Source organism: Hypanus sabinus, chromosome 16, assembly GCF_030144855.1.
Source record: "Hypanus sabinus isolate sHypSab1 chromosome 16, sHypSab1.hap1, whole genome shotgun sequence".
NCBI classification, from domain to species: Eukaryota; Metazoa; Chordata; class Chondrichthyes; order Myliobatiformes; family Dasyatidae; genus Hypanus; species Hypanus sabinus.
The window spans coordinates 48,104,439-48,128,158 of NC_082721.1; the positions used below are offsets into that span (position 1 = coordinate 48,104,439).

At 42.9% G+C, this 23,720-nt stretch overlaps 1 protein-coding gene across 3 annotated transcripts in view; it reads left to right on the plus strand.

Annotated features, from left to right (window-relative positions):
- The window catches only part of ap1m1 (adaptor related protein complex 1 subunit mu 1), a 146,150-nt gene that overhangs the window by 56,390 nt on the left and 66,040 nt on the right, over positions 1–23,720 (plus strand). For all 3 annotated transcript variants that reach the window (XM_059991693.1, XM_059991694.1, XM_059991695.1), the window contains 5 exons: positions 553–679; positions 13,596–13,738; positions 16,032–16,103; positions 20,079–20,237; positions 21,837–21,962. In XM_059991693.1, the coding sequence (XP_059847676.1) occupies positions 553–679; positions 13,596–13,738; positions 16,032–16,103; positions 20,079–20,237; positions 21,837–21,962 (627 nt within the window). The remainder of the gene's footprint in view (positions 1–552; positions 680–13,595; positions 13,739–16,031; positions 16,104–20,078; positions 20,238–21,836; positions 21,963–23,720) is intronic.

Genomic DNA, 23,720 nt, shown 5'->3' on the forward strand with positions numbered 1-23,720 from the left:
CTTTACTTGTTATACATCTCATTCTTTGAGCCGAAGAGCTTTGTATGATGTATAAACTTAGTGAATGGAGCAGTAGAGGAAGACAATGTATTGTTTTTAGTTCATTCCTGTAGACGTTTCTAGTGAGTTAGTACAAAATGTACGTTAAACTCTCTCTCCTTGTTTGATCTTCCCATGTTTACTGTACGAAAATACATTCTGTAACAATCATTTACAAGCCTGGGTTATTTTCTTACTCATAATTTAATCATGTCATTCCAGAGAAGGCTATGCAAGCAATAAAATTATCATCCTGGAGAAATTAGTTGCAGTAATAATTAACCCTTAACTGAAAACATGGTGAATAAAAAAATTGCCATTTTCATTGTTGAAGCTTCTTAATATGATGAACTTTCTGAAGGTAGCCAAACATTTGAATATTTGAAAAAATGTAATCAATAAGTCACCGATGTTCTAAGAATTTTAGAATGTTATTGAATGCACTTTGTTTGAAGTGGAAAGCCACGAGAAACTGTTCTCTAGTCAAGATAATCTTCCTTTCTCCCAATCTAGGTAAGTGCTAATGGAAATGTATTACGTAGTGAAATTGTGGGCTCCATCAAAATGCGAGTGTTCCTGTCAGGAATGCCAGAGCTGAGACTCGGACTAAATGACAAAGTATTGTTTGAGAACACAGGCCGTGAGTATTCTTATTTTTTATGCAAATGTTAACTGTGTCGGAAGTCTGATCCTTTCATCGAATAAATGATAAATAATGCGTATTTGGAGTTTGGTGATTGAGTTTTGAGGTATCTTGTTTTGAATAACATATTTATGTAAAACAGAAACCACCAAACAAATTATAAAATTTAAAGTAATTGAATCTGAGTGGGTGAACTGTAGCTCTGGGGAAATGTAAAGGCATTTACATTTAGAGGCATTAATGAAGAAGAGCAATAACTTATCATTCTAATATTGATTAATATCTCTTAAAAAATATATACTCTTCTGTGCTAATTGGTAACTATATTACAACATTTTTACAAGAGTAACTGCATTGCAAAAATATTTCATCAGTAGTGAAAGGTTTGTGCCTTTCCAAGAGACTGTTCTCTTTGTGAAATAATTAAATGCATATATTTGTAATACAAGTACTTTTGACCTAAAACATTTAATCTTTGATGCTTTCACTGCATAGAAATAATGGAGATACAAAGAAACTTGAAAGTTGGTTCCATCTAACTAGGTTATTAAAGTGTCTTGAACAGAAAATAAACAAAATATGTTATGGTACGGCAACAATGAATATAGAATTGAGACAGGTTTTTTATAAACCAAGAAACATTTATTTAAACTCAGCTCAACAACAAATGAAAGGTAAACAAACAATTAACTTAACCTTAAGTTAACTGCTATATGGCAACTCGAACAGTTCTTAAAGTGATAAATGTGAACACAGTCTTAAAGCGATAAGTGTGAACACAGTTCTTAAAAGTGGTAAGTCCAAATGATTTACGCAGTCAGTTAGGAGAGACTTTCCTGAAGTAATGAATTCCTCGACGCCAAGACGTTGTTGCTAATCCCAGCCGAAATATGCCTTACCTGAAGGATTCATGACAAAGGAAATAAAAAAAGAACTGACCTTTTCCTTGACGAGTAACACTGCCCCAATCCTTTCTGCTCTTTTAGCAGGGATTATCTTGGATGCAGGTTACTAATTCCTTGAACGAAGATTCAATAAGGTCGACCCTGTATTACTGCCGACGACACCAATTTTACTCGGTCCGAGTCTCTCTACTTTGCTAAATTCTTCACTCTCCGATTGGACTAAAACTGGCAGCGTTGTGGCAAGACTGCCGGCAATAGCCTTTGAAACTTAAGATAGAAAAACTTTAAAACAAAACTGCATCATGAGACGAATACGCAGCATAACGGAGTAACTGATGAATTAAACAACAAACTAACCTGCGTCACAGCAAGGCATTTATACCATTTATACCTGTTGAAACATACGACCTCTCACTGGCGGGAAAATTACATAATGTGAGCTCACACTGGTGAGAAATTACATCACCCCACCATCACAAGACCATTACATCATGCTCACCAGATACTCAATTACATCATGGTCATAAAACAGTCATAAGATAACCCACGGTATACCCGAGATATTCACAAATGAAAAATAGAGTGTATGCCATTTTGAGAGATTTGAAATACAAAATGAAGTAAAGTTATGCTACAACTGTATAAAGTCCTATATGAGAACATATGGTGCACTTTACACAGTTTTGAACATCATGGCTTATAATAGATCTTTGGTCTTGGCAATGGTCAGTATGTACTTACCAGAATAATGCCTATACTCTGTTAAATTGCATGGAGAGCTTGTGTAAAACAGGGTTGAACTTCTGGGGACTCAGATTGTCATTATACCTTCATAAAACTTTCAAGACCATATGGAAGCAGAGAGATTTGGGTTTAGGAAATCAAAAATCTGGTCGTGGAGTCTAAGATATAAACAAAAGCAGTAGGAAAAGGTAATATGGTCCTAAAAACCTATTTGACTGTTCAGCAAAATTGTAGCTGATGCTGTGCCTTATAGACTTTACAAAAGATTGTGTAAGAATCACTACTCCAAAGGGCAGTGGATCTCTGGGACTCCTATCACAAACAGATGATTTTGGTCAATTATTAATTGAAGATGCAGAACAAATGTGGGTATATGACACTTGATCAGAGATAAGCCAGCATCTCTCTGGATGGCAAGCAAGGATTTATTTTGGCCAATTTCTTTTCTTAAGGAGGAACAAATTTAAAAAAAAAAGGTTGAGGGAGCCACAGAATGTCTGGGGGAGGAAAAAAAAGAAATGAATGCAGTGAGGTACATGAGCAGAGAAGAGTGAATGAAAGTCAGTGGATTGGAGTGCAGACGGTGAAGCAACAAATAACTGAGACTGTGGTAGAAACAGGCTATGTTTCATCTTAGGTGATAATTAGCTATGTATCTAGGCAAGTAATTTTTTACCCAACTTGAGATTATGTTGAGTTGAGATGCTGCCGTGGAACTGCATTCCATTTGGTGAAATTAATGGAATTTGCATTCAGTGTGCATCTACCATTGCATGACATTCTTTATTGCTGTTGGTAAATAATTAAAGTGAAGTTATATGTTGTAATATAGAAAGCTGATCTACACAGAGCAATGTTCCATATATATTACAGCAGAGAAGGTGACTATTTAACTTGTCGTTCTGAGTGGGCTCTTTGAAAGTATGGTCTAATTTAGTCCCATGCCTCATTTTTTTTTCCTTATAGCTGCACGTCTTCTTTAAATAATTGTCCACTTTTTTGAAAGTTCCAACAGAATCTGGTTTCATCACCCTATTTGGCAACAGGAAATTTTTCTGCCACTTATCATAAATCTTTTGTCTAAATCTAATACTTCTGTTGGGTCTTCCCTTCTCTTTCTGTACTATAGAAAGAACACTCCCAACTTGTTGACTCACCACTGTGGCTTTGTACGTTTTGATAAAGGACACTAATTTTCTGACAGCTGACTAGATTTGTAGAGGTTTAGAATTTATTCAATGCCATATTTACAGAACCACGTTGTACATTTTACGGTCTCTCAGAGTTAGCGAATATCTCTCACAAGTGTCAGTGTGCTCGCATCCATCTCAAATTGTTACTTTTTAGATTTTACTGCCTCTCCATTTGGATTTCTTAAAATGCATCTGTCTCCGATTATGAGTGATGATTTATATTAGTCAACTTCACAATCTGTCTTTCACTTGGAACAGTGTGCTTCTTTCATTATTACATGGCCACATTATGTATTGTTTTTTGAAGAGCTTTGAAATTGTGGTTATTTTACATGTCCGAGTCACTTGTATACAGCAAAAATAGCAGTAGTCCTAATTCCCACTGCTGGCTGTCTCTTGTTCTTCGGCCAATTACACACCCAAGCTATCACTTCCACTTTCTGAAAAATGACCAATAATATGTTTGTAATGCTGTTAAGGGGTAAACATTAGCAAGGGTACCGTAGAAAACTTCTGTTCTTGAGGCACTATATACATAAAAGTGCAGCCAGAGAATTATGCGAAGTTGGGTGGAATCGGCAAACTTTCTAGTTGTCATGGTCTTCAGTGCTGCTAGTGAAATGAGAACACTAACACATTTTAGAAGATTAACCAGAAGGTACTTTAAAAATCCAAATGTTATTTTTATTAAACCAATGAATTTCCAGATGTTATATTATCAGCAATGATTTGCTGCACATAAACCACCAACAATCTTGTTTGTGCCAGCTGTACTTGTGTTGTAATCTTGTAGTTAGGAACTGACTTGGCTGTGACAAACCTTTAGGAAAATATCTGTCATGTAATTTTACTGCATTAAAGCAGTTACGTATATTTCCCAAAGCCAAATCTGTAATCAAAACACAACTCTCTTAACTTGTTTTTTCTCTGCATGAATTTGTTTTTCAAAGAAGTGGCTGGGTTTGATGTTACCTATTATACTTATTTCATGAGAAATATGAAATATATGTCATTGTATTAATGAAAATATTTTTTAATACTGCTTATGCTGGAAATACTCAGCAGATCAGACTGCATGTAGTTTAGGCAGCCTATGTAGTATTAGCTCAGCTTATTTTTTTGCCATTCTCCTTTTTTCTAGGAGATTGGAGAATATACCTGCTGGGTTTGTTCTCTGCATTTCACAACTCCTACATTCTTTTGCCTCGTTTCTTTCATTTATATGCTCACCTGCTAGCTTCTCCCATTAACTTACTGAACAGTTAACCCTGTTTATTGCTAAGACTCCATGGTCACTGGTTTTACCCTATCAGAAATGCATCCTCTTCTGCCCTCCATGTAACTTCAAGCTTCTTCCACCTTTTTCAGTTCTGATGAAACATTAGCCCTGTTTATCTTCCCACAAATGTAAGCTGGCCTGCTGAGTATTTCCACCATTTTTTATTTTTGTGTTGCCTTTGTGTTGATTTTATGTTGCACATTTTGAGTACCTTAGTATAACACAAATAATCTAGTGATATCCAGCGTTCAAGTTAGTAATTCAAGAACAAACTTAGTAGACTTTGAGTTGTGGACTGATAAGTCAGAAACAATGGCAGAGAAAATTCATGTGCAAAGAAGTATAGTTTTCATTTTAACAAATAAAATTTATTTTGTGATATACATTGCTTCTGTTTCTTCAGTCAGGAAAAGGTCAGTGTTAGTTGACTTTTACACCTTCAACGTCTGCAGACCATTCAAAAGTGTTTCAGTCAAAACAATGTCTGTTTGAAGTACAGTCATCATTAGCTCCACTTTGGACATTTCTGCTGTGATGGATCTCTGCCTCATTTTGATAACCCTGTGGATTGATGGAAATTAACCCCTCCCCCATCCCACCTACCAGCCAGTGAAGATGAATCTTTTAGCCTTTGTGCCAGCAACAGTCCTTCAGTGCCCCAGATTGGGAACCCATGCTTAGTTGATTGAAACCCTAAGAAGAGCTAGGGTATCTATTCACTCCTGAAATGTGTGCAGAGTATTTGGAACAAACTTTATGAAGATGGTAGCCCACACAATTGCCATAAAAGATGGCTGGGTGTAACTTTTCAATTTTTTTAAAAAAATCCCTTCCTTCTGGGCAATTGTTACAACAACTCTTGTGATGTTTCTCAGCTGTGTCCTTTGTTGGGTTGTGGGATTGTAGGAGACCACTTCCCAACCTAAGAAATGGCAAAGTGGAGAAGTTTCACAAGGGGCTTGTTATCATTTGATGCATTTCAAATTATAGTCGGGGAATTCAATCAGACTTGTTTGAAGAAATATCTGCCAGATATAGCCTGCAACACCAGGGGGCCCAGCATTGCTATATTGCTATACTAAGCTAAGGACTGCCTACCGTTCCTTGCCCAGACTGCGTTTCGGGAAATCTAATCACTTGGCTGTCCTCTTACCTGCATACAGGCAGAAACTAAAGAGAAGGGCTCCAGAGAAAAGGACAACAAAATGGTGGTCGCAAAAGGTTGAAAAGCGGCTACAGGATGGCTTTCAATCAGCAGACTGGGCCGTGTTCAAGGGCTTATCAGAGGATCTGAATGAATACATAATGGTTGTCATGGACTTTATAAAAATAGTCCCAGTGTTACATACCCCTTGGGTATCTTGTGACTGTCACATGACCGTGATGTAATTGAGTTTCTGCTGAGCATGATGCAATGGTCTTGTGATGTAATTTTCCCACCAGTGAGAGGTCCTTTGATGGCCTGTTTCAACAGGTATAAAAGGAGAAAGCCTTGCTGTGTGGCAGGTCAGTTCGTGCTTCAATTCATCAGTGACTCCCTTATGCTGCGTTTTCGCCTCATGACGCAGTTTTGTTTTAAAGTGGAGTTTTACTTTCTGCCTTAAGTCTCGAAGGTTATTGCCGACAGAGTTCACCACAATGCTGCCAACTTTGATTCCTACCTTTGCAGTCCAGTCGGAGAGTGAAGAATTATTGAAGTGCGGAGACCCGAAGGATCAAGTAAAGTTGTTGTTGTCATCGGTAATACAGGATCGACCTTATTTAATCCTCATTCGGAAGAGATAGTAACCTGCACCGGAGATAGTCCCTGCTATAAGAGCAGAAAGGGCTGGGGCAGGGTAATTTGCCGAGGAAAGGTTAGTGCCTTTAAGCCGTTTTATTTCCTTCATTGTAAATCCTTCGTGCAAGGCATATTTCAGCTGGGATCAGCAGTAACGTCACGTCGTCAAGGAATTTGTTACTTCAGGAAAGTCTCTCCTAATTGACTGTGTACATCATTTGGACTTCTGCATTTACCACTTTTAAGAACTGTTCGAGTTGCTGAATAGCAGTTAACTTCTGGTTAAGTTAGTCATTTGTTTACTTTTGGTTTTTTATTGAGTAGTGTTTAATAAATGTTTTATTTATTTATAAAGAACCTGTCTCAATTCTATATTCATTGATGCCGTATCATAACACCAGATAAACTCAATGCCTTCTATGCTTGCTTTGACTGGAGGAACCTTCACAAGTGCCCACAGCCTGTGATTTGTTGCTGAGGCTGATGTGAGAGTATTCTTTAGGAAGGCAAACTCACAGAAAACATCTGGCCCCAATGGGCTACTTGGCCTGTGCTGCTAACTGTCTGGAGTGTTCACCAATATCTTTAACCTCTCGTTCGACAGTCTGATATAACCACCTGCTTCAAGCAGCTTCAGTTGAACCGATGAGGAAGAAAAACATGGTAATCTGCCTCAATGACTATTGTCAGATACACTGTGCTGAAATGCTTTGAGAGGTTGGTGATGAAGCACATCAACTCCTGCCTGAGAAGTGACTTAGATTTGCTTCAGTTTGTGTACCATCACAGCAGATGCCATTTCATTGGCTCTTCACTTAGCCCGTGAACATCTGCATAGCGAGGACGCTCTTCATTGACTACAACTTGGTATTTAATACTATCATCCCATCAAAATGAATCAGTAAGCTTCAAGACCTACACATTTCCTCACTTTCAGACACCAGTTAGTTCTGATTGACAACCACATCTCCTCCACAATCTCCATTAACACAGGTGCAACACAAGGCTGTGTGCTTAGCCTCTCCCTCTATTTACTTTATTCTTATCACTGTGAGCCTAAGCACAGCAACAATGTCATATTTAAATTTGCTGACGACACCACTGTCGTTGGATGAATCAAAGGTGGTGATGAACCACCATATAGGAGGGAGATTGAAAATCTGACTGAGTAGTCTCATAACTTCTCACTGAATGTCAGCAAGACCAAGGAGCTGATTATTGACTACAAGAGGAGGAAACCAGAGGTCCATGAGGCAGTCTTCATCAGGGGATCAGAGGTGGAGAGGTCAGCAACTTTAAATTCCCCGGTATTTTCATTTCAGAGCATCTGTTCTGGGCCCAGCATGTAAGTGCAATTACGAAGGAAGTACAGCAACTCCTCTACATCCTTAGAAGTTTGCAAGATTTGGAATGACATCTAACGCTTTGACAAACTCCTATAGATGTGAGGTGGAATGGTCGCATTATGGACTAGTATGGGAACACCAATGTCCATGAATGGAAAATCCTACAAGAATTAGTGGATACGGATGGTCCAGTCATTCCCCGCCACTGAGCACATCTACACAGTGCTGTGGCAGGAAAGCAGTGTCTATCATTAAGGGCCCCCACCACTCTCTTTTCACTGCTACAGGAGCCTTAGGGCTCACACAACCAGATTCAGGAATAGTTATTATCCCTCAACCATCACTCTTGTGAACCAAAGGGGATAACTTCACTCAACTTCAATTGCCCCATCACTGAGCTGTTCCCACAACTTATAAATTCATTTTCAAGAACTTTTCAACTTATATTCTGAATATTTATTACTTATTTATTTACTTTCTTTTGTATTTGTGCTGTTAGTTGTCTTTTGCACATTGGTTGTTTGCCCATTCTGTTGGATGTGGTCTTGCATTGATTCTGTTATGTTTCTTGGATTTACTGATTACAACTGCAACAAAACGAATTTCAGGGTGTATATGATGACGTATGTTTTTGGATAATAAATTTGCTTTGAACTTTGAATTTTGAACGAAGGAGTTGCATTATCACGTGCAGTGGCCAATCATAAGACCTCCCTACATACTGAGGGTTAATAACCATCTTGGCCAAAATTGCCGACCCAAAAGAAGGACTGAAAATAATGATTGGAATTCAAAGGCAGGCTCAGATTATTTATCCACTTTAAAAAGATAAAAGCAGAAGACAAATGAAGCAGAAACCTATGGAAAAAGTGATAGAGTTGCTTAATAGTTGCCCAGCAAACTATGAAATTCATTAGAGGAAGCTGTTTTCCCAGGATAACGGAGAAGCAGCGAGACCTTGCAAATAATCCATTATGAAATGATTGCCTGTTTAACAATATTTAAGAACTTGTAAAAATGTTGCATCCTTGTCATAATGAGCACATAAACTGAGAGTGTAATTACTATTTTATTAAGTTCACCTGGGATTCTCAAAGATTGAAAACTGACGGGCATACAGTATCTCTTACATAGGATGTCAAATTGGTAATCCCATAGAAAAGTGGAGATACCTATTGTTAGTTAACTATTGTTAAATAAAATTTGGCACCAAAATGACTCAATTTTGGTGTATTAATATATTACAAACCTGTAACAGAGGAGTTTGTATAACCATTTACTTCTGGCATGTAATACGATATTGTGGCAACCCATTTCCTGGCACATCCGAACCGACTCACAATTAGATAGCCTACGGGGGTTTGCGAGCACAGAGCTTTGGAGCCTCTGCGCCACGGGGGGCAGGTTGAGAGAGGCTTAAAAGTGAGGCTGAAGATTTCGAATAAAGTTTTTTCCTTCGACTGCAGTTACCGACTCCGTGTCGTAATTGTGGCGCTGCGTGTAGCACACCGCTACAATTGGTGACCCTGACAGTCCAAACGATTTTTGGACCAGAAATGACCGACGCCGCCTCTGTTCATGCGGTTTCGTTGAAACTGCCGGGTTTCTGGACACAGCGCCCGAACCTGTGGTTCCAGCAAGCCGAAGCCCAATTCCACATTCGCCAGATCACCTCAGAAGACACCCGCTACAACTACGTGGTGAGCTCCCTCGACCAGGACACAGCGGCCCAGGTCGCGGAGTTCGTATAGTCGCCCCCGGCAGACGGCAAGTACACGGAATTCAAAGCCCTGCTCCTCAGGACTTTCGGACTCTCATGGCGCGAGCGGGCTGCCCGTTTACTGCACCTGGACGGCTTGGGAGACAGACCTCCATCGGCTTTAATGAATGAGATGTTGTCTCTCGCCGACGGACACACACCCTGCCTCATGTTTGAGCAGGCATTCCTGGAGCAGCTGCCCGAGGACATACGCCTGCTGCTGTCCGACGCAGATTTCAGTGACCCCCGGAAGGTGGCAGCCCGGGCGGACTTGCTGTGGAACGCCAAAAAGGTGAGCGGGGCGTCCATCGCACAGATCTCCAAGCCACGCTCCCGGCAGCAAACCAGTCCAGGCCCGGCCGCAGAACCCGCCAACCCCCGGCCCAATAAACACTGGTGCTTCTACCCGCCGTTGTCGCCCGCCCTGCAAGTTCCCGGGAAACGCCAGGGCCAGCCGCCGCTGATGGCTACGGCGGCTGGCCATTGGGATAGCCTCCTGTATGTGTGGGATAGAAGGTCGGGACGCCGGTTTTTGGTCGATACTGGGGCTGAGATCAGCGTTTTACCTCCGACGAGTTACGACACCCGCAGCAGGTCACCGGGTCCCCCCCTGAGGGCCGTGAATGGCAGCACAGTAAGGACCTATGGCACCCGTCAGGTGCAGCTACAGTTCGGCTCCAGCCAGTTCACGTGGGACTTCACACTGGCCGCCGTAGCCCAACCGCTTCTGGGTGCGGATTTTTTGCGGGCTCACAGCCTACTGGTCGACCTGCCCAGGAAGAGACTGGTACACGCCGAGACCTTTCAGACGTTCTCCCTGGGTGCAGCCCAGTTGCCAGCCCCTCAACTCGGCTCCATCACGCTGTCCGACAACAACTTCACCAGGGTCCTGGCGGATTTCCCATCGGTTCTGGCACCGCAGTTCACAGCGGCCATGCCCAGGCGCGGGGTACAGCACCACATCCCGACCCAGGGACCACCCCTCCACGCCCGCACTCGGCGGCTTCCCCCGGACAAGCTGCGACTGGCGAAGGAGGAGTTCCAGAGGATGGAGGAATTGGGGATCATCCGGCGGTCCGACAGCCCATGGGCCTCCCACCTGCACATGGTGCCCAAAGCGACGGGGGGCTGGAGACCGTGCGGCGACTACCGCAGGCTGAACGAGGCTACCACACCGGACCGCTACCCTGTGCCGCACATTCAGGACTTTGCAGCAAACCTGCACGGCGCACGGATCTTCTCCAAGGTAGACCTCGTCCGAGGGTACCATCAAATCCCGATGCATCCTGACGACGTCCCCAAAACGGCTCTCATCACCCCGTTTGGCCTTTTCGAGTTCCTCCGCATGCCGTTCGGCCTGAAGAATGCCGCACAGACGTTCCAGCGGTTAATGGACGCGGTGGGACGGGACCTGGACTTCGCGTTCATCTATTTGGATGACATCCTCATAGCCAACAGCAGTCATCAGGAGCATCTGTCCCACTTCCGTCAACTCTGCGCCCGACTGAGTGAGTACGGTCTTACAATCTACCCCGCCAAATGCCAGTTTGGACTCGATACCATTGACTTCCTGGGCCACAGGATTACTAAAGACGGGGCAACCCCTCTGCCCGCTAAGGTAGATGTGGTCCACCTCTTTCCCCGACCCACCACGATCAAAGGCCTTCAGGAATTCGTAGGTATGGTCAATTTCTACCGCCGCTTCCTCCCTTCAGCTGCCCGGATCATGCGCCCCCTGTTCGCCCTGATGTCGGGTCCGAGCAAGGACATTACCTGGGACGAGGAGTCCGCCGCCGCTTTCATTCAAACAAAGGAAGCTTTGGCGAATGCCGCAATGCTAGTACATCCCAGAATGGACGCCCCTACCGCCCTCACAGTGGACGCATCAAACACGGCAGTCGGTGGGGTGCTGGAGCAACTCATCGCAGGTCGCTGGCAACCCCTGGCGTTTTTCAGCAAACACCTGCGACCACCCGAGCTCAAGTACAGTGCTTTCGACCGGGAACTGTTGGCACTCTACCTGGCAATCCGGCATTTCAGGTACTTCCTAGAAGGTCGGCCCTTCACCGCGTTCACGGACCACAAACCACTTACCTTTGCGTTTACGAAAGAGTCCGACCCCTGGTCATCCCGCCAGCAACGCCACCTGTCCTACATCTCTGAATACACGACGGATGTCCGGCACGTCTCGGGTAAGGACAATGTCGTGGCGGATGCGCTCTCTTGCCCTACCGTTCATGCCCTTTCCCAAGGGGTAGACTTTGAGGCACTGGCAGAAGCGCAGCAGGCGGATGAGGAGATTCCGAGTTACAGAACCGCAGTCTCCGGTTTGCAGCTCCAGGACCTCCCCGTGGGCCCGGGTGAGAGGACCCTACTCTGTGACGTCGCCACCGGCCAGCCCCGTCCAGTCGTCCCGACAGCCTGGCGGCGCCACGTTTTCGACTCCATTCATAACTTGGCGCATCCCTCCATCCGGACAACTGTCCGGATGGTTTCCAGCAGGTTCGTTTGGCACGGACTCCGCAAACAGGTCAGTGAATGGGCCAAAATGTGCATGCACTGCCAGACGGCCAAGGTGCAGCGGCACACCAAAGCCCCGCTGCAGCAGTTCCATCCCGCCCACAGGCGTTTTGACCACATTCATGTGGATATTGTGGGCCCCCTGCCAGTGTCGCGCGGAGCGCGGCACCTCCTGACTATTGTGGACCGGTTCACAAGATGGCCAGAGGCGGTCCCGCTCACCGACACCACCTCCGAATCTTGCGCCTGAGCCCTGATCACCACCTGGATATCTCGCTTTGGTGTACCAGCCCACATTACCTCCGACAGAGGCGCCCAGTTCACCTCCAGCCTGTGGTCAGCTATGGCCAGCCTTTTGGGGACTCAGCTGCACTACACCACTGCCTACCACCCACAGTCGAACGGGCTAGTGGAGCGTTTCCACCGTCACCTGAAGTCGGCCCTCATGGCCCGCCTGCGAGGAGCCAACTGGGCGGACGAGCTTCCCTGGGTCCTACTCGGCATCCGCACAGCGCCCAAGGACGACCTGCACACCTCGTTGGCCGAGTTGGTATACGGCGCGCCCCTGGTCGTCCCCGGGGAGTTCCTACCAGCCCCAAGGGGGCAAGAGGAAGATCCCGCAGCAGTCCTGGGCAGACTACGCGAGAAGCTCGGTAACCTGGCCCCCATACCCACTTCACAGCACGGGCGGCACCCGACCTGTGTACCCAAAGACCTACAGAACTGTAAGTTTGTGTTTGTACGAAGGGGCGGGCATCGGCCACCGCTGCAGCGGCCATACGAGGGGCCGTTTATGGTGCTCCGGAACAACGGGTCCACGTTCGTGCTGGACGTTGGGGGGAAAGAGGAGGTTTTCACGGTGGACCGCCTCAAACCGGCCCATGTGGACCTGGCGCAACCGGCCGAGTTTCCGGCACCTCGGCGCAGAGGCCGACCTCCCAAGCAGGTTCTGGCCCAGACTGTGGACATTGGGGGGTGTATCGCCAGTTCTGGGTGAGGGGGGGGGTTATGTGGCGACCCATTTCCTGGCACATCCGAACCGACTCACAATTAGATAGCCTACGGGGGTTTGCGAGCACAGAGCTTTGGAGCCTCTGCGCCACGGGGGGCAGGTTGAGGGAGGCTTAAAAGTGAGGCTGAAGATTTCAAATAAAGTTTTTTCCTTCGACTGCAGTTACCGACTCCGTGTCGTAATTTTGGCACTGCGTGTAGCACACCGCTACAATATCATAATTTCTTTTGTTTAGAGTTAGAAAATCACTGTTTGGTTCTTAAAGTGTTTGTGTTTAAGGATAGTAGTTGACAAACTGTTAAAAATTCCTTTTGAACAAGATTAGAGGCTGGCATATAAACCTGTTACAGAGGTTCTCTTTCTTTCCTGAGGCAGGAGGAAAAAGCAAATCTGTAGAGTTAGAAGATGTGAAATTTCACCAATGTGTACGGCTATCGCGATTTGAAAATGACAGAACCATATCTTTCATTCCACCTGATGGAGAGTTTGAGCTGATGTCTTATCGTTTAAATACACACGTAAGTACCAAGCCTTGTGCTGAGTTTGGATGAACGGGCCTGACCAGGTGAAGCCTGGTATCCCTTCTAGCAGTTTGCAGGGCTGCCTTGAATTCACAATTAAGGCAGGCTATTAGAGTACTTTTTTAGTCTATTGATCAAATGAAAAATCACATAGTGATACTGCTTCCTTTTGTGGCCAACTGTTGAGATGTATATGACAGTAAGCTGGCAATGTTTAAATTTACTAAAACCAATACTGGGTTTCTCCTAAGAAATTATTTTGCGTTTTTATTACAACTGATCAGAATTTTTTTTTAAAGAAGTCATGTAGAGAATTTAGAAGGGAGAAGGAATCTATTGATTTAGATAGATGATTTTGAATTGTAAGAATAAGAACTTGTTAGGCTGGGTTGATGTTATGAAGAGGAGGATATCTGTGGGGCAAGATGACTAAAGTGGTAGCATGGCAGGAGATGAATGGAAAGCTGTTGAATCGGTCAGCTGTAAGTGTGAGAATCTGGATGTCTTTATTGTGCTGTACTTTCTGTTAATTACCATGCTTTTTTAAAAGTCATAGAACAAAATGTTCAACATGACAAATACAGTGGTCCATTATTGTTACTTGTACCAAGGTACAGTGAAAAGCTTGTTTTTCATACAGTACATGTAGGTGAATTCTTTACAACAGTGCATTGAGTTATTACAAGGTAAAACAATAATCAAGTGCAGAATAGTTGCAGAGAATGTGCAGTGTGGGGAGACAATAAGATGCAAAGTCATAATGAGGTAGATTGTGAGGTCAAGAGTTCATCTTATTGTAATAGAGGACAGTTCAAAAGTCTTATAACCACTAGATAAGAAGCTGTCCTTGGGCCTTAAGGTATATAACTTTAAGCTTTTTATATTTTCCTTCCAGTGGGAGGGGGGAGAACAGAAACTGTTGTGAGGGTGGTCTTTGATTATGTTGGCTGCTTTATAAGGCAGTGTGAAATGTAGACAAGAGTCCATGGAGAGGGAGGCTGGTTTCCATGATGCATCGAGCTATGTCCACAACTCTCTGCAGTTTCTCGTGGTCTTAAACTGCCGTACCTAACTGTGGTGCATCCAGATGGGTTGCTTCCTATGGTTCATTGATAAAATCTGATGAATTTCAAAGCCAAATTTCTTCAGCCTCCTGTGGAAGTGGAGGTGCTGGTGAGCTTAAAGTATTTATCTTGATCTATTTTAACTCATCAGAACACCAAGTGAAATATATTCCATAACCTTGATTGTTGAATGAGTTCTTAAGTGAGTAAATGGGCATCAGTAAGTGGTGGTTTCCAAAATTTTTCCCAGTCATACAGCTGCTTTATAAACACTGGTGTTTATTTAATTCTGAGCTGCATTAGAACTTCTCGCAGGTGGTGGTAAACTTCTGGAATTCTCCACCACAGAGGATTATGCAGACCAGATGATTGGAGGTAATTAAGGAGGAAGCAGATACATTTTTAAATATTGTAGAATTGGGGGTCATGTGGAATTGCCAAGCAGGAGGGATTGAGGACTGGGACAGATCAATATTGAATGAACAAGCTGAAAGTCAGACATGTGACGTCTATTTTCTTTGAGCACATTTGATAATGTAGGTACAATTAACTCCTGTGTTCTACTATTCCAAAGTAGAACATAAGAGACAATACCTGACCTTTGAGAATGTAAGTGTGCTCTGCCATTTACATGATCAAGGTTGATAGTGTATAGAAATGAATCCAGTCTGCCATTTCCTATTAGATCCTAAAAGCTTTTAGATTTTTTTTCTATGGCGTGTAATATGTTAGATCTTGGGCTACTAAAAGGAAATTACTACTTTGTTTATTTTGCATTAATTTCTTGTGTATTTTTCTGTATTTATTGATTTGGATTTGGCTTATTTATTTCTCCAAACCAGTTGTCAGTTAAATTAATATGGAGAAGCTGTGAAATGTAGGGTTCTGAAGAAAGTATGAACACCCTGCACATATACACTCTTGCTTGAATCCACATGGCAAAATTAGCTTATTCCATTGAGCTATCTAATCTCTAACATGTAGCCAAGTTGCATACGCTATCCTTATTGAATTATTGAAAGTCACTTTACCTGTGAAATGGATTTGCTGAAGAGTTGGAACAGTGTATGTCTGCATAGCATACCATTTCACTCTTGTAGTAGTTAATGAATGTTTTATTTGGATTGAACATAGGTTAAACCTGCAAAGAACACATACCTTGTTTAAATTTCATTACTAAACTGAAGTCACAGAGAGTACTAATGATCTTGCATCTTTATGATCAGGTCAAACCTCTAATTTGGATCGAGTCTGTGATTGAGAAGCATTCCCACAGCCGGATTGAATACATGATTAAGGTAACCTGTTCTTTTCTCAATTCTAACTCCTTCGAAAATAAAACCCCAAATAGAATGAACTCATTATCTTCAAAAGCATCCATCACCTGTTAAAGTTTTAGAAGTATGGGCCAAATGAGCTGCTATCCATTTGGAATAGACTCACAATCATATTTCTATTAACTTCCCTTTTGTACTTCATGATGCAATTTTAATTGAGGATTGAAGGTTAAAGGTAGATAAAATCCATTGGATCTCCCAATACAATCAGCAGATCAGGTTAGTTCCCATTTGAAGTAAAACTACATCTGTCATTTAAGATACATTGTTTAACCTGTGGTGTGAATAATTTGGGTCGAAAAAGCACAGGGTAGATGAGTGTACTTGGTAGAATCAGAATGATTCCAGCACCAATGGCCTTTGCGTCCTCACTGTCATCCTCCAGCAATTGTAACTACCTATAACCCACCTGTCTCTGACTCCCAGCTGCACCTCTCAAGCTGCCCATTACCCTTTACCCCTTCTCGGTCTACATATTTCCTACTGATCTCTGTCTCAACCCTCCCCCTCTCCACTTTAAATTGAATTTCTCATCTCCACCCTCAGTCCTGAAACACATTGACAATTCTTTCGCCACACATCTCGACCCACTGAATCTGTTTTAGCTGTGGATGTATCAGCCCCTATTGATCCACCTAGAACCACACAATTATTGAATATGTGATTTTTGCAAAGGCTCAAAATTATGCATGATCATATTCTGTTCTTAGCACTGACCACAACTTGCAAAGTGTTATTTGGGGCTATCAACTTGTAGAAAATGTATGTCTCCTTCTGTGACAGTTGGATTTTGTTCTCTCAATTTCCAGATAACTAGCTGTACTGTGGAAAATGTGTAATAAGAATGCTAATATGAGTAATTAGACCCAATTTTCTGTCAGACTCTGAGCTGTTATCTGCAATAAATTTTTCTTCGCCTGTACTGTGCATGCAAATTGTGTGTATATATAAAATGTGGTGAGCAATGAACATCAGAGGTTTGGGGCATAGTGTATCAGACAATCAATAGTTCACATAGGATTGTGTAGCATGTACTGCACAGTCATTCCAAGCTAGCAGTTCAAGTCATTAAACCCAGACAAGTTGCATCGAGGCTAATGATGCAAGTGCACCATGGGTGAAAGCATTAGCAGTCACCGGGTTCATTTGCTGAAAGCATTCCCAGAAGAAAATAATGAAAGCAAAGTCCACAGCAACTTAAAATAGAAGTGGATATGTACAAAGATAAGAAAGGGCTCTGTGCAATTTCAAAGAGCCATTGCATGCTCAATAGGCTGAATTGCTGCTTCCTTATAGACGCAGAAATCTTTGTTTCATATCACTAGGCTGTCAACCACTTCCAGGTTTATGTTGCCTAATAGAAATCCATTGTGTTACTGTCTTTCACCATAATGCCAACCTGTGTGTGATCACTTGAGCTGTAGAATACTGAAATTTTCCTTCCATATTTTGGAACTATGTACTTTATAAATCAACACTTTCATATGAGCTAAATCAACCTTTCCCGAACCTCTTTTATTACCTTTAAATATCTGGATAGAGGAGCGGAGTTATTGACACATACAAACAAGCTGGATGAACTTAGCAGGTCGGCAGCATCCATTGAAACAAGCAGTCATTGTTTCAGGTCAAGACCCTTCTTCAGGACTGAAGAAGGAGGGGGAAGGGCCCTATAAAGAAGATGGGTTGCTCCTCCAACCTGAGTTATCGGAATGGGAATGTGCAGCCGATGTAGAGGAGGCCGCACCAGGAGCAACACTTCACTTGTGAGTCTTTTGGGGTCATCTATTGCATCCGTTGCTCCTGGTGCGGCCTCCTCTACATCGGCGAGACCTGACGCAGATTGGGGGACCGCTTTGTCAAGCACCTCCGCGCCGTCCGCTACAACAGACAGGATCTCCTGGTTGAAACACCTCACATACCATCTGGGTAGTCTCTAGCCCCTTGGTATGAACATCGAATTCTCCAACTTCTGGTAATTCCCTTCCTGTCCTTCCCCATCCCACCTTCACTCTGCCTCCTCTTCCAGCTGCCTATCACCTCTCTCATGATTCTGCCTTCTTCTACTACCCATAGTGCTTTCCCCTTACATTCCTTCTTCACCTCTCCTGCCTATCCCTTCCCCCACCCCTCGATCTTTCCTCTGATTGGTTTTTCATCTGGCACCTTCCACCCTCCCCCCACCTTCTTTATAGGGCCCCTTCCCTGCCCTTCTTCCGTCCTGACAAAGGGTCTTGGCCTGAAACGTTGACTGCTTGTTTCAACAGATGCTGTCCGACCTGCTGAGTTCATCCAGCTTGTTTGTACGTGTTGATTTGACCACAGCATCTGCAGTGTACTTTGGAGTTATTGACACTACTGTTTATATCTGATATAATATAACAGCCCAGCTTTTTTTTCTCAGTTCAGTTTGCAAGTTTTCAAAAAATTTTTTTTCAGTTTGGGTTTTTTCTTACTGTATAAATACAGGATGAGTTTGGGAGATTTGTTACTTTTGTGTTATCAATAGTTTATACTTGTATATACTGCTGTATTAACTTTGTATTCCCAATCTCTCTGTATTTCTATTGTTACTATGTTTTATTTGAAAATCAATAAAAAGATTTAAAAAGGAATTATGTACTTCAATATCAGTTTTTTGGCATAAAAGACAAATGCTTGAAACTGTATAGGATTTTTATAGGCCTCCATGTAGTCTTTAACATGTTGAGCTGAAAATCAAAATCAACAGCACTACAGATGCTGGAAATTTTCTGAGTTTTTTCAGCATTTTCTGTTTTTGTTTAATATATTTAGAATACATGAATAATCTAGTTTTACAGTATTTTGATATAAATTATGCTAAACTTTATGCCACATTTTAATTTGGGTGTTAGTAATATACAGAAATGAATACATACAAACTATAAATTTTATTTAACATCTATCATTCCACATTATCTCTGACCATTGTGCACCATTCGTGACTCCTCAGATTGTGAAGTAGTTCATACCCAAATGCAGCAGGACCTGGACGATATCCAGGCTTGGGCTGACAAGTGACAAGTAACATTCGAGCCAGTCGTGCCAGGCAATAAACATCTCCAACAAGAGAGGCTCTAGCCATCATCCCTTGACATTCAGTGGCATCACCTACTAAATCTCCTACTATCAACATCTTGAGAGTTACCATTGATGGGAAACTGAACTGGTCTAGCCATATAAACACCTTGGCTACCAGAGCAGGTCAAGACTAGGAATCCTGTGGTGTACAATTCACCTCCTAACTCCCCAAAGCCTGCACACCAGCTACAAGGCTCAGTTCAGGAATGTAAAGGAATACTCGCCTCTTGCCTAGATGAGTGCAGCTCCATCAACACTCAAGAAACTTGACACCATCCAGTACAAGGTAGCCCACTTGAATGGTACCCCTTCCACAAGCATCCAGTCCCTCCACCATCTATGTACAGTTGCAGCAGTGTGCACTATCTACAAGATGCACTGCAGCAACACACCATGCAGCACCTTCCAGACCCACAAACACTACCATCTAGAAGGACAAGAACAGCAGATACCTTGGAAATCCCCCTCTAAGTCACTCAACATCCTGACTTGGAAACATATCGCTGTTCCTTCATTGTCACTCAGTCAAAATCTTGGAATTCCCTCCCTAACAGCACTGTGGGTGTACCTACACCTCAGGGACTGCTGCAGTTCAAGAAGGCAGCTCATCACCACCTTCTCAAGGGCTACTAGGGATGGGCAATAAATGTTAGCTGAGCTGGCAATGCCCACATCCCGTAAATGAATAAATTTAAGTGTCAAAAGTCAAAATGCTTGCTGTTAAAAATAACTGCCTGCAAATCTTGGAAAGTCCTTAACCTGACAATTAACCAATGGTAACATTGATGTGGCATTAACTTGACAATACCTAATGTATTTAATCTCTTTCCTCAGGCCAAGAGTCAGTTCAAACGTAGATCGACTGCCAATAATGTTGAGATTCACATTCCAGTCCCTAATGATGCAGATTCGCCCAAGTTTAAGACCACCGTGGGAAATGTGAAGTGGGTGCCAGAAAGCAGTGAAATTGTGTGGTCTATCAAATCATTTCCAGTAAGACCTTTGTTCATGCTTTCTCTGAATATATTAACACGTTCTACAAACATTGATTCTTGTGTGTCACAGTTGTCTTAAAGCCATGTTCAGTTACTTCATCAATGACTTTCTTTCGCTTGTATGCTCACCCTGAGATGTTTGCTGATGACTGTGCAAAGTTCAGTTTTACTCATAACCCTTAGCAAATAAAACAGCCCTTACTTGCATGTATAAAGACCTAGACAAGATTTTAAACATGGACTAATAAGATAGCAAGTGATAACCATCCCTCACAACAGTAAGTCAGACAATCTACACTTGACATTCTGGTGGTACTATTGTCGTCTAATTTCCCACAATCAATATCCTTGGGGTTGGGGTCAACATAGAAATTTAACTGGGAAGTCACATATATACCATGGCAAAAGGGCAGATGAGAGATTGGGTATATTGTTATGAGCGGCAAATCTGACTCCCCAGGCTTTTCCATCCAAGGCACAAGTTAGGAATGTGCTGGAATACTCCTGATTTGTCAGAATGACTCCAGCTGCAATAATCCTCAAGACAGAATACATCCCATACACCAGGCTAAACATTCTGCCCACTACCACTGGTGCACAGTGTCCATGGTGTGTATCTTCTGCAAAATGCACTGTCATCGCTCACCCTGGCTGCCCTGAAACTCATGATCTCTTTCTACAAAGAAGAATGAGAGCAACAAATGAAAAGGGACAGTGCTACTTGCAGGTTCCCAACCAAGTTGCCCACTATTTTGATCTATTCTGACATTGCCATTCCTTCATCAACACTGGATCTAAGTCCTGGAGCACCCTCCCCAGTAGCCCTGTGAGAGCATCTTACCTAGGGTTGTGGTGCTCTAAAAAAGAACTCACCCCACCACCTTCTCGAGGACAGTTAGAGATGGGCAGTGTGGGCTCTCATTGTCAACAACACTCAATTGCTGAAAATGAATAGAGAAAAAAAAACAAAGCCTGATAGTGATGTAGATGGGGATTTGCAAGATTCAATGCAAATTAGTCACAAAAGTATGATGGTTATAAGAGCAGATTTGAATGTGGATATATTGCACAAAGGGACTGGCCTCATGCTGTGGCGTCTTTCTGCTGTGTACAAGGCCTGAAATCCCACTCACCTGAATGCATATGCTTCAATAGCCCAAAACAGTTCACAGATTTGGACCTGCTACACATTTTGAAAAATATATTCCTCCCACCACCAATGCACTCTTGAGTATGAACTACAGAGTGCTCTGCAGATTTTGCCATGGCTATGCATCAGTGATGGAAGGATTAAATGTTTAGTGGGGTTGATGGGATACAAATCATTTTACACATACACTGGCATTCCTTGTAAGTTCCTTTCTAAGTCGCACGCCATCTTGATTTGGAATAAACACCATTATGTCATCGCCACTGGGTTTCACGCTGAACTCCCTTCCAGTGGTACCATTGAACTGTAGTAGTTTGGGGTAGCAGCTCCCTATCACTACCAATGGGCAATTGTGAATGGATGATAAATGCAGTAAAAGCTCATTCTGTAAATAAATAAAAAATAATGATCACTTGACTTGGCTAATGAGTTCCCTCTGTGCTATAGGGTGGGAAGGAGTATCTGATGAGAGCACATTTTGGGCTTCCTAGTGTGGAAGCTGAAGATAAGGAGGGGAAGCCCCCGATCAGCGTGAAGTTTGAAATTCCCTATTTTACCACTTCAGGAATACAGGTGGGTACATAGTGTCATAATGAATTCTTGATTTCACTGTGTCCTTCTCCTCAGATCCCAGTTAGAGATTTTAAGTACATTTTTCTACTATTTCTCTAATCACTGTAGTCATGCTGTCTCTGATGTATATCCAAGTGGCCCCAACTGAAGTACTGACATAATTTATTGACCTTGAGTTCTCATCTGTGCTCTACATCACCCAGTGCAACTGCAACAGTTGTTAACATAAAGGTGATAGTTTAGCACTGAGGATTTGGCATAGCCCTAGTAAATATCTTCTCTCTAATTATGCACAAACCAGTGGGTGTAGTTTGATGTTGGAAGGTAATAAGATTATCTTAAAGCTGTACTGGCTGTCATTTTTTAGTAAGGCCAGCATTTGGTCCCAATGTGTAGTTACCCATGTTAGAATTACAAGGCCTGCTTTCACATTGCTTGTTAGTAAAAGCTCTTGGCTATCTTGTACATCTAGTAGATTACAGTGTTTCTTCTGAGACTGCCTAGTGCAGGGGTCAGCAACCTTTACCACTGAAAGAGCCACTTGGACCAGTTTCCCACAGAAAAGAAAACACTGGGAGCCGCAAAACCCGTTTGACATTTAAAATGAAATTACACTGCATACAACGTTTTGTTTTGCCTTTATGCTATGTATAAACAAACTATAATGTGTTGTATTTATGAAATTGATGATCTCCTGCAGAGAAAACGAAATTACATTTCTGCATGCAACAAAAACATTTTGAACTCCGAAAAAAAGACGTTGGGTTGAAGGTTACTTTTAAGTAAAATACTCAACGTCTATTTGAGTCCTTCTTGTATTTAGGAAAAACGCCAAACTTAAATTTGCCGCCAGCAGCAAACCAAAAATAACGTCAGCCAGCTGAAAAATAAAAGGACTATTTCACTGAACAATGAAAACATATGAATATACGTAAAATAATAGGCAATTAAAATATTTATCATACTTGTTCAGGTTGACTCACACCTGACAATGCAGTCGTATTCAGTAGGGATGGATCGATGCTTAGGGGAGTGACCGGGAAGGATAATGTGTTTTTTTCCTCTCTGAACTCACAGAAGCGTTTCCCAAACGATGTTTGCATTGCGATGATTGCAGAATGTAAATACTCCGAATTTATCATGTCGTGACCTTGTTTGAACTCTCTCAAATTGGGGAAGTGAGACAATGTGCCTTTCTGTAAATCTCTGGCAAGCAACGTCAACTTGCGCTCGAATGCCAAAACATCCTCCAACATGTGCAGGGCTGTGAGTCCTTACCCCGTTGAAGAGCTGTGTTCAGCGTGTTCCGGTGCGCTGTCATGTCTACCATGAAGTGTAGCTTTTCCAGCCACTCTGGCTGTTCCAGCTCAGGAAAGTTGAGCCCTTTGCTGCCCAGGAAAGTTTTCACTTCTTCCAGACACGCGACAAAGCGTTTCAGCACCTCCCCTCTGGACAGCCAGCGATAAAAACACGTTGTAGCAGTGTGCTACACGCAGTCAGTAAACTGCAGTCAAAGATAGCTTTATTCGAACTAAACAGCCTTGCTTTTAAGCCTCCCTCAACCCGCCCCCCATGGGCGCGGATGCTGCAAAAGACACGTACTCACAAACCCCCGTAGGCTATCTCCCTTAGCCTGAACGCTGGCTAATTGTGAGCCGGTTCGGATGTGTCAGGAAATGGGTCGCCACAACGTCTTATTTAGATTGTACAAGATCACCATAATCTTCAAATTTAGATTTACATTTCAAAAACTAACAA